The sequence below is a fragment of the Chanodichthys erythropterus genome, chromosome 15 (genome assembly GCF_024489055.1).
Source record: "Chanodichthys erythropterus isolate Z2021 chromosome 15, ASM2448905v1, whole genome shotgun sequence".
Classification (NCBI taxonomy): Eukaryota; Metazoa; Chordata; class Actinopteri; order Cypriniformes; family Xenocyprididae; genus Chanodichthys; species Chanodichthys erythropterus.
The window spans coordinates 31,902,819-31,915,075 of record NC_090235.1 but is presented as its reverse complement, the minus strand read 5'-3'; the positions used below and the strand labels follow the sequence as shown (position 1 = coordinate 31,915,075).

General features: G+C 36.0%; 1 protein-coding gene across 1 annotated transcript in view; it reads left to right on the top strand.

The window, feature by feature from the left end:
• Positions 1-11,679, top strand: part of kcng2 (potassium voltage-gated channel, subfamily G, member 2) — a 35,654-nt gene extending 23,975 nt beyond the window's left edge. The window contains exon 2 of the mRNA XM_067412171.1: positions 10,843-11,679. Coding sequence (XP_067268272.1) covers positions 10,843-11,679 — 837 coding nt within the window. The remainder of the gene's footprint in view (positions 1-10,842) is intronic.
• The last annotated feature ends 578 nt before the right edge of the window (positions 11,680-12,257 follow it).

The following is a 12,257-nucleotide window of genomic DNA, read 5'->3' as shown; positions in this document are numbered from 1 at the left end:
TCGCTAAGCTGCTGTCGAATCACAACACCGGAACCGCTGGCACAATCAGAACTTGTTACGTATTTCTGAAGGAGGGACTTCATAGAACAAGGAAGTCATCAGCCCGTTTTTATGACCGTGGAAACAGCGGTATACAGATAAGTAAAATATGTGAAAAATACTGTTTTTTTTTTTTTTTTACACGCGAAACATGAACACATGTTATATTGCACACTATAAACACAATCAAAGCTTCAAAAAACCATGAAAAACGGGACCTTTAAATACATGACATACATGCAAGTTTTAATAGAAATGACATTAAAGTTTAGTTTACCATAAATGCTTGTCAGTACATTTGGCAGTACACTTAACCCATATTTCAAAGATAATAGGTGTAATTAAAGCTGCAAGCAGTGATGAAAGGGCCCTCACACCCGTGCCACCACCACCCGGTGTCTTTAGGAAAACCTCTCCTCTTATCCTCTTATATTTATATATTACTGCATCAGTCATTTGTATTTACCACACTTCCTGCTACCAGCTGGTGACGATATGACTACATTTTGGCATGTAGATGTTTTCAGGCTTCGACTATTATCAATTGTGTTAGTTTGAGGCAGTTATGTGAAGTTTGAGGCAGATTGAACATTGTATGCTTGAGTTACAACAACTTCCTGTTTCATGACGATAATAGCATGCTTTAGCAGCTAAGTGTTGCTAGCATGTTTTAGAATGTTTGTTGCATGTTTAGCACTCAATTGCATATTTTAGCATGTTGCTAGTAGTGCATCACAGTGTTAAGCACGTCACTTCCTGTCGCCAGTGGGTGGCGCTATTACTATAGGCAAGGCAAGGCAATTTTATTTGTATAGCTCATTTCATACACAATGGTAATTCAAAGTGCTTTACATAAAAAAGAATAATAAAAATAGAACATAAGGAATCGAAATAACAGTAAAAACAGAATTTTGCTATCTGGATGGAAGAGCTAGGAAGTCTCAGGGAGTTTGTTGTTGTTGTTGTTGTCGTCCATCAGAGTTGGAACTAAACAGATCCATTCATCAGCTACCTGTTAAGGCACTTCAAACTGATAAACATAGTTTCAATCTCCCCTTTTGCCAAGACACCTCAAACTGCACCACACAGCCCTAATCCCCCTTCCGGAGATATCTTACCTATGGAACGCAGTTCAAATTTCCCCTTTGGAAATTATAATTGAATATTGTCATGTAGATGTCTTCAGGGCAGGACTCTAATAAAACATCAGCCCAGATCCGGCCCACATCTGGTCCGCATGTAATCCACATATACCAGATGTGGACCAGATGTGGGCCGGATCTGGGCCACACTACGTTGCTGTCTGGGATGTCAAGTTTGGGGCAGATGGAACATTGTACGCCTGAGTTACAACTTGCTATGTAATTTTGTCAGGCCGCCATGCCCTTCAGTGAAAACTCTAGATCTTCGCAATTTAACATCGTGTTTATCTGATAAAATCTCTAGGAAGAGTTTGTTAGAGTACAACGTCTAGAAATGGCAAAAACTGCAAACAATTTGTAGAGAAAATTCAAAGTATCTTGCTTTTCAGATTTTGCTCTCACTGACTTTTTTGTTGGTATTGGGCTGTTACATCTGTCTACCGAATTTCATACTTATACATGAAACGTATTGCAAATGGCACTTAATTGAATTTTTTAGGTGGCGCTATCGAGCCATTTTGCCACACCTAATTCTGAAACCCATATCAGAGGTAAATTTTCACCACTTCTGAGGCATGTGCAAAGTTTCATACGTTTTCGAGCATGTTTAAGCCCTCAAAAATGCGATTCATTTTGTAGAAGAAGAAGAATTTGACCAAGCAATTACAATAGGGTCTTCACACCATTGGTGCTCTGGCCCTAATTATGAAATTACATAAATTTCATTCAGTTCACACTTAAGTGAATTCTTTTAGGTATATCATTCCGGTACTCTTATGCTATAGTATACTTTTTTTACAATGGATGTCAGACCTCCACAAACTTAGTGGAGCAAACTTTGATAAAGAAGACATAGGTTTATGTTCTTCAATAGGGGCAGGGCTGCTAAACATATGATTTTATTCCCATTAATTACAAAAAATGACTTTAGTTACATTTTTATTAACTGATTATCCTACAGGTTACTATCATACACATACTCTCTCTGGCAAAGACATATATTCAAACGGACTGCCAGCACAGGGAAGCAGCTCTACTTCATATCCACATGAATGTAGACTTTCAGGGTACACTGACAAGCTAGTTGACAGAGTTCAATTTATGCAAAAAGTCTTTATTCATAACAAATTAAAAGCAAAGGCTGCGTGCATATTCACTTGAAATTTCGAAATGAAATTCAAAGAAGCTGTTAGCAGGCAGCTCTTGAATTTTGAAGTTGACAGACTTCAGAAAGCGTGGGGAATGTGAGAGGGTCGTGCGATTGTTTCCGCTGTATCTCACGGCAAATAACAGTTATTAAAACACTGCTCTTACTTCTGCTAAAAAATAACAGCCTTTACTAATACTGCATTTCATTCATTGTTACTGTTTTACAATGTCACACGTTAACTGACGTGTAGGTGGGACTGGGGCTTTTACTCCAGTGAATATTTCTCTCTTTTTTTGTAGACACATACCTTTAAAAAAAAAAACAACCTATAACCAAAGAAAGCCTGCATGTTTTAAATGGTAAATTGTCACAATAAACAGACAGATTTAAAAAGAATACTTTTGTTTTAATATGAAAAGAATTACAATACATATCTGTATTTAAATTGTATTAAATACATAATTATTAATTATATAAAATATTTAGCATGTTTTAAAAGATTTTTAATTTTTATGAAACAGAAAAAATGATAATCTAATATAAAATATGAATAAATTATATTAAAATACAACACATAAAACAACATAGCCCAACCTGATATATCAAAAAGTCCTGTGTATGTCAGTTGTGTCATTACACAACCGCTATAGCAAAAAATATATTTTTAGTTATATTTTGGACAGAATTCACATAAATTTAGACCATTTTGAACAAGGTCATTAAAACCAACTTTTGTAATTTACTGAAATGTTGCCCCATGTGACAACTAGCCCCGGTATTGTTTATATAGATAGCAATTTCCTACACAAGACTCTCATTCAGTGTCTTGACAGTGGCATTGTAGTGAATTTCTCAATAAGTTAAATGATCATTAAATGTAGTTATTCTGGTACCTGTTGTGGCAAACTTTCTGTGATTGTAATGCACACCTGACGAACTGTTTTAAACTGTATGTGCGAGAGAGGTGGGCTGAAGTAAATTTCATACTCAGTGAAGTGAATTAACTGAAAATATGCTAAATAATATTGATGAAATGCATTAGAGGCCTCTTTCCCTCTGTTTGTTTGGGGGAAAATGCTGGATCAGCGTATATCCGATCAGTCATGTTGAATGATGGCCACTCATGTGCACTCACAGCTCATCCTGCAGCATGATTAAGCCATGTCTTGAGCTCAGAGTGGATCAAGGCTCTGTGTTCGCTCAAATGGGTAATTGTCTGGTTTTAATTTGATCAGTGTTGCTGCACAAAAGAAAAAACAAGCCCTAGCCCTCATCCAAAAAGCTTCCCATCAAAGCAAAACAATAAAATCATAACATAAGAGCATTTCAAAGAATTGACCTAATGGATTTTAAATGCATTTACTCTGTCACACACACACACACACACACGTTGAGTTTTTTTATGTTTTATGGGGACTTTCCATAGACATAATGATTTTTATACTGTACAAATGGTATATTCTATTCCCTACCCCTACCTGTCACATAAAACTTTCTGCATTTTTAGATTTTCAAAAAACATATTTTTATTATTTATAAGCTGTTTTCCTCATGGGGACCAGAAATGTCCCTACAAGGACAAGGATTTTGCATATTGCCATCTCTGTGGGGACATTGTACAGACTATACAGAAACAAAATACACAAACTAAAACTACAACCCGAATTCCGGAAAAGTTGGGACGTTTTTTAAATTTGAATAAAATGAAAACAACTTTCAAACCACATGAGCCAATATTTTATTCACAATAGAACATAGATAACATAACAAATGTTTAAACTGAGAAATTTTACACTTTTATCCACTAAATGAGCTCATTTCAAATTTGATGCCTGCTACAGGTCTCAAAGAAGTTGGGACGGGAGCAACAAATGGTTGAAAAAGCAAGATATTTTGTAAAGGTTTAGCTGGGAGAACATCTAGCTACAAATTAAATTAATTGATGTCAGGTCTGTAACATGATTAGCTATAAGGGATGTCTTAGAGAGGCAGAGTCTCTCAGAAGTAAATATGGGCAGAGCTGTGAAAGAGTGTGTAAAAACTTTAAAAACAATAAAAACTTTAAAACTTAAAAACTTTAAAGGCTTTGCAAATCTCATCATCTACAGTTCATAACATCATCAAAAGATTGAGAGAAACTGGAGAAATCTCTGCGTAAGGGACAAGGCTGCATAACCTATCGGCATGATTGTGTCAATGACATTACTAAATGGGCCCAGGAGTACTTCCAGAAACCACTGTCGGTAAACACAATCCGCCGTGCCATCTGCAGATGCCAACTAAAGCTGTATTATGCAAAAAGCAAACCATATGTGAACATGGTTCAGAAGCGCCGTCATGTCCTGTGGGCCAAGGATCATTTAAAATGGACTGTTTCAAAGTGGAAAAGTGTTCTATGGACAGACGAGTCCAAATTTGACATTCTTGTTGGAATACACGGATCCTCCGGGCTAAAGACGAGGGAGACCTTCCAACGTGTTATCAGCATTCAGTTCAAAAGCCAGCATCTCTGCTGGTATGGGGGTGCATAAGTGCATACAGTATGGGCAGCTTGCATGTTTTGGACGGCACTATGAATGCTGAAAGGTATGTAGGTTTTAGAGCAACATTAAACAAAAAATATGTCAAAGAAAACCACATGGTAATGGTTTACCATGGTAAACATGCCCCCGTCCCAACTATTTTGAGACCTGTAGCAGGCATCAAATTTGAAATGAGCTCATTTTGTGCATAAAATTGTAAAATTTCTCAGTTTAAACATTTGTTTTTATCTATGTTCTATTGTGAATAAAGTATTGACTCATGTAATTTGAAAGTCTTTTCGTTTTCATTTTATTCCAATTTAAAAAACGTCCCAACTTTTTCGGAATTTGGGTTGTAAACTAAAATAAACAAAAATTGTAAACTAAAATTTCTATTCTAAAAAAGAATACACATCAAAATCTCCAGAGTTAAATCAACTCTGATCAGAGTACATATGGTCCCTCTCTAAATGGTGTTAAAATAACACTAAAGCAGAGTTAAAGTTAATGAGATAATTAAGCAATTAATTAAGTAATGATTGTGCATTAGTGATGAACACCTGCTGTTAACAAGCAGAATCATTGAAGAAAAGAGAAACACAAGAACTACAACTGACTTCAGTCACAGCCTTATTAATTGCTTAATTATCTCATTAACTTTAACTCTGCTTCAGTGTTACTTGAACACTATTTAGAGGCACCATATGTACTCTGAGCAGAGTTGATTTAACTCTGGGGATTTTACTGTGTATTTAAACTTCACAACTATAACATTTTCCATTTGTGAATACAATTGGAAAATATAAGAAACAACACACAAACACAATGTATTACAGATGACTGTTTCCACATTGCCTCGTGGCAAATGTGCCTGGAGGAAGCTCAGAGTAAAAGCACTGAAGTTTGTATGAGAACATTCCTCCACATACATACACATATTATGTACAGTAACATGTAAATCTAATCCATGCCTTTCCAAGGCTGTTTATATAGTAGATATAGTTTGCCCACAAAATAAGTATAGTCATCATTTAACCACCTCTCCAAACTTGTATGACTTTCTTTTATGGAACAATAAGTTAGCCAGAATATTAGTTCTGTTGCTCTTTTTCACACAATGAAAGTGAATGGTGACCACATCTTTTGAAGCTTCCAAGATTTTTGACTCAAATTTCAGTCTGATCACCACACAAAGCCATAAAATGGCTTCAGAAGACTTGAAATATTGCACACGAGTCATATGGACCACTTTCATGATGCTTTTATTGTGCTTCTTTGTCCATTTTAGAACTTGAATGATCCAGTTATTCACTCTCATTGTATGGAATCAAGTAACATGGACATTCTGCTATGTATCTCATTTTGTGTTCCACAGAATAAATATAAATATGGCAAATTTAAATTATCCCTTTTAAGGCATGCACTTTAACTTGAGAAAACTCTAAAATAACAACTAAAACATTCTCTTCATTAACTCTTTTCATTATTAGGCAATAATCACATTTAATTATACCTTTAAATATTAATGCAGTTCATTAACTGCATGCAAAAACCTGATTGTTTCAGAGGAAGCTGGGGATCATGCAGGGCTCGTAAGGAAAATTAAACCTTTTATAAATTAGAAATAGTTTTCTAACTGCCTGTCTGATATTGCATATTTGTCTGGATGAAGCTCATTAATACATTTCAATCAGGGCTTCAGAGTAGACTGATTATTTTTTCCCCAGAGTAATTTGTAATTAAACAAGGCCTGCGGGATTGTACAAGTCTGTTCCCTCAGAAACAGCATTATGCGTCAAACAGCTCAAATATTACTGGTCCGCTGTGTAATTCTTGACATGACCATTAAGCAGAAAAGTCAATTTGATCTACTAATCAGTTTGCAGTATCAGTGTCAGACTCAGTAATAATAACATATTAATAAATTATTAAATTGCAAAGTTTGTTACACATGTGGCATTTGCATCTCTGTTAATTAGCATTATAAATAAAGGCATTAGTTCATTATAGTCTGTAACTTTGTAACTGAGATATTATTAATGATTAATTATTTAGTCAGAATTTTAAAAAATTGAGACATATACATCTAGACTGATGATACTATATCTATGATGGCTTTAATGATTCCACCTTGTGGAATTTTCAACATTTTGTTTTAGAAATATTTACCAATGTTTAACATATATAATACTTTAAAATGACTAAATTAATAAAATGACTGTGTTGTGGTCGTGTCTAGCTGCAGGTCCACCATCTGATCTGGATATGAACTGGATTCGGCTGACTAGGGTAACCTAGAGGCTAGGGCTGGGCGATATATCGAATGCTTTTGTCACGCGCATTTGACAAATGGCTTGTAGTTCACTGACAAGCCACGCAATATCGCATTCAATATCGACGGCGATTCATCTGCGATATGAACGCGATATTGCGTGGATTGTAAGTGATCTACGGCTCTGTCTATTAAATGCCGCTCCATTTGAAGGCAGGTGATGGTGATTTAACGGCAATCAGGGAACCGGCTTTACTGACGAAATGCGTGTGACAAAAGCATTTGATATATCGCCCAGCCCTACTAGATGCTATTCTTGTTATGACGTAACAAGTACATTGGGTGTTTTAGGCGTGTTCCCTGTTCCGGTTGACCTACTCAACTAGCCAGAATGCAATAGACGTGAAGGGCTGTAATGCGTTAAGAGCTCACTCAAGTACTAGGAAGCTAAACCATTTAGTGCTTTGTAAGTAATTAGTAAGAATTTAAAATTTATAAGATGTTTAATAGGGAGCCAATGCAGTGTTGATAGAACTGAGCTAATATGGTCATACTTCCTGGTTCTAGTAAGAAATCTAGCGGCTGCATGTTGGTCCAGCTGAAGTTTGTTTATTAAGCATACAGGGCAACCACCCAGTAGAGCATTACAATAATAGCCTTGAGGTCATGGACACATGAACTAACTTTTCTGTAGTTATGTACTTTTGTGTGTTTGTATAACAACAAGAGAGAGAGGGGCCAGGCGTGGCTTCCATTGTGTGGACAAAAAAAGAAAAGAAAAAAAAAAAGATAAAAAGAAAAATATCTTATTTTGTGTTCAACAGAAAAGGGAAAGTCAAACAGGAATGACATGAGGGTCAGTAAATGATGACAGAATTTTAATTTCTGGGTGAATAATCCCTTAAAAGGTATGAAGTGCATTATATAACAAATAAATACATTATATAATCCACTTGCAAAAAATACTACAAGCAGTTTGAGGTAACCTGATCTAATGCATCCACTTAAAATCACCTACACACACCAGCTGATTAGAAGTCATGATATAATTGCTCTGAATGTGACAAGTTGTGAGCATTTGTTTGCAGATGCCACTTGAGTTAATATTTTGTATTTGATGCAATGACATAGACCTTTTAAATATCTAAAAAGTCTCCACATTTTTTGTGGTCACTTTATATTAGTACTTGAAAGCCCTTGGCAGTAATTGCAGCTGAGCTGGTTTGAGCAAGTTACAATGTTAGAATGTCATTCCATTGTTGCTCAACTGGTCATTTTCTGGGCCATTCCAGATCATTGGCGTTCATGCTTTTAAGGATTCCTTTACAATTTTTTCCCCATTTTCTCCAGTCCTGCTGCATAAAAGCATGTGTGCCACCACTGCTCTTCATTGAGGGGGTGTTCTCAGGCTATTGTGTTGTGTGCTTTAGCATGTAGCACTGAAGACAGACTAATCTAAATGTGGAGTAAGATGCCTTTGGGCAAATTTTAGGCTTAAAGTCTTTCCTCTCTCCAGCCTTCTATTCAGGCCAAATTTCTGTGTTGCCTCATGCACAGTTTGAGAACCTTAACTCCTTAAGAGTTGCCTTAAACCTCTGGTATTTTTCCATTTGAGTCACACTCGTGTTGTTCGCAATAGACCTGAAACATTAATTGTATAATAATTTCTATTTTATAAAATGAATGCAATATATTTGATTTCAATAATGTTTTTTCTTTAATATTTGTTATTTTGAGGAGATTTTTTGTGTCACTAAACAATATTCATATCTAAATTATGAACCATTATGGACCATGTATTTCTATATAAAATATTTTAAAAATTATATTAAAAAAGCACCGTGCTATTTTCCAATTGATGCAGTATTTAAGTTAAAAATGGAGCAAAAGTACTTAAAATCCATTGAATGGAGGCAGATTAGTGCCACCTGGTGGGGAAAAAAAATAAAGAAAATCATCTGTAATACCATGATGTAGCCACTAGATGCCTGTATAGCCATATATATATATATATATATATATATATATATATATATATATATATATATATATATATATATATATATATATATATATAAATACAGTTTTTTACAGTTTTTCAGACATAATTACTTACTTTTATTAGATTTTACATTTAAATATTTGGAGATTATCAAAGACTAGTTTTCGCCAAAAATGAGATTTTTTTTTTTTAAACTGAGTTTGGAGACCCCTGTTTTAGAGGTTCACCCCTCCACTGATGTGTGCTTTTTTCCTGCATTATGGCTGATTTGTAGATTTTACCCCCCCAAAATTGCTCTGTTTTTTGTTTTTTTGTATTTTTCATAGTTCCCATTCATTTCATCTAAAATGACCAAACAACACCACAGGGTTACATTTCTTTTTGTCCTGACACTGGTGGGTGGCCAGTTCTGGTCTTTATGATTACAAATAACCCTAAAAGTAGACAAAATTGTACTTATTATGAAATTAAATGCAGTACCTCAGTTGCAGACTTCAAGTGGACTCTTGTCAAGTAATTACAAGTCACTGAAGTTATACAATAGCTTTTAAATTCTCTAACTTTTTAAAATGAATGTGCTTGTGTTATAATTTAAGAAACTCTATAAAAGTGTAGAGCAGACTTTCAGAAACATGCTTTGGTCAAGCTCAGACATTTAAACTTTATTACTTTTAATTTGATTAGTTATACAAAGTGCTAGTATTTGTTCAGAAAGTGATTGACAGTTGGCTTACACAAAGATAAATTTGGTAAATGTTCATAATAACAAACCAATTTCTGTAATTATATCAAACATGAGTGAATGTTTTATAAAGACAAATCAAATGTCTTATCACATAATTCATCAAATCCATTGCTAATACTTAAAGGGGGGTGTAATGCTATTTCATGCATTCTGACTTATTTATACTGTTAAAGAGTTGCATTCTCTAGCTAAACATGGCCAAAGTTTCAAAACACAAATTGGACGTATGATGGAGTATTAACATGAGATTGGCAGAAACTGTGTGTGATCCCCCCTTTAATGATGTATGTGCTGTTGCTGACTCACAAAAATAATGTCACTTCGTTAAAGACAATGTCATTATGAAATTGGCTTTTGTTAGTTAAAGGGATAGTTCACCCTAAAAATGAAAATTCTTTTACTTACCCTCATGACGTTCCAAACCTTGTTTGTCTTCCGAACACAATCGAATTTATCAAAAAGTAAATTGCTTCATTAAATTTTGATTAAACCACTGTAGTCAAATGGGTTACTTTTAGGATGCCTTTATGAACCTTTTGGAGCTTGAAAGTTTTGATTATTTACACTTTGAATGGATGCATATAAATATCTCAGTTTTTATTAGAATATCTGTGTTATGAAAATGACAATAGTCTTGTGGGTTTATAACAAGGTGAGTATTGATTGAGAGAATCTTCATTTTTAGGTAAACTCACCCTTTAAAGTGTTGATATAAAAGACTAACATGATGGAAATGGAAAATGAGAATACAGGGACAAAAACTATTAATTGAATTTAAATTGAAATTAATTCACCAATTAAAACTAATAGGAATTATTTTTTTAGAATATAGGGCATAATATTTTATCCAAAATATTGAGACATATACTGCATAATGACCCTTACACAAAGACTCTAAATGACTAAAGAGATTCAACAGAATGTGAAACCCAGACCCTAAACCTCAACTAACATGTCTTTCCTCTATCAGGGTGAGTGCTCCCAGAGGTGCTTCAACATCTTTGTGCTGGAAACTGTGTGTGTGGGCTGGTTCTCCCTGGAGTTCCTGCTCCGTTTCATCCAGACACAGAGCAAGTGCATGTTCTTGCGCACACCCCTCAACATCATCGATGTGGTGGCCATCCTGCCCTATTACATCACTTTAATAGTGGACTCACTCTCTGTAAGCGACCGTCCCACCGGCTCAGGAAACAACTACCTGGAGAAAGTGGGATTGGTCCTGCGAGTTCTTCGAGCGCTGCGGATCTTCTACGTGATGCGATTAGCACGTCACTCTTTGGGGTTACAAACATTAGGGTTGACCGTACGCCGCTGCACTCGAGAGTTCGGACTGCTCCTGCTGTTCCTGTGCGTTGCCATGGCACTGTTCTCTCCTCTGGTCTTCCTGGCTGAGAGCGAGCTGGGCGCCAAGCAGGAGTTCACCAGTATCCCTGGGAGCTACTGGTGGGCCGTCATTTCCATGACCACAGTTGGATACGGTGACATGGTTCCACGCAGCATTCCTGGCCAGGTGGTAGCACTCAGCAGCATCCTAAGTGGAATCCTGCTCATGGCATTCCCAGTCACATCCATATTTCACACTTTTTCACGCTCCTACCTGGAACTAAAAGAGGAGCAGAGTCGGGCCTCACGGCACAAACCCGATTCACAAGACAGCACCAAGTCCCAAAACAGTGAGGATTCACAAGACACTGACAGTTCAATACATGGAATCATAGAGACCACTGCAGTCAGTGCGCACCACCGCAGATCTGTGGCTGTGGCAAGTCAAGGAGTTCCACAGGTCAGACGATCATTAAAGTCATAATGCAGACAGCTAACTAAGACTAAAGAAAAATCCCACATACAAAGACATCTTACAGGTGAGCGGCCATATATAGTACCTGTTTGATCAGGTGACTTGACAATAATAGACACTGGGAAAGGAACATTGAAATGGACAGGTTTGTATGTCCAAAGCACAATCCTTTAAGGAGTTAGTTCACCCTAAAATGATTTTTCTGTCATTTACTCACCATCATGTTCCAAATGCATGACTTTCTTCCGTAGAACACAAATGGAACTGTTAAAAAATGAATGGAGACTGGGACTATAAACTCCAAAAACAATTAAAAAAAAACACCATACAACTCATGGTAACCTTATTCAAAGCCTTCTGAAGCCAGATGATAACGTGGTGTGAGAAAAAAAGCAGCAAAAATTAAGTTATTTTTTTCCTACTTGATAACTCTTAAATCTCACTTTTGACTCAGAATTAAAATGTGTCGCGCATAGGTTTGACATCAGTAAGCCATAATGCCAAGCCCTTTGAAGAGGTGTAACTGGTCCTACTCACACCACTCTAAGTGGTATTCAAACCAGCGTCAATTGCCATAGGTGGCAGGT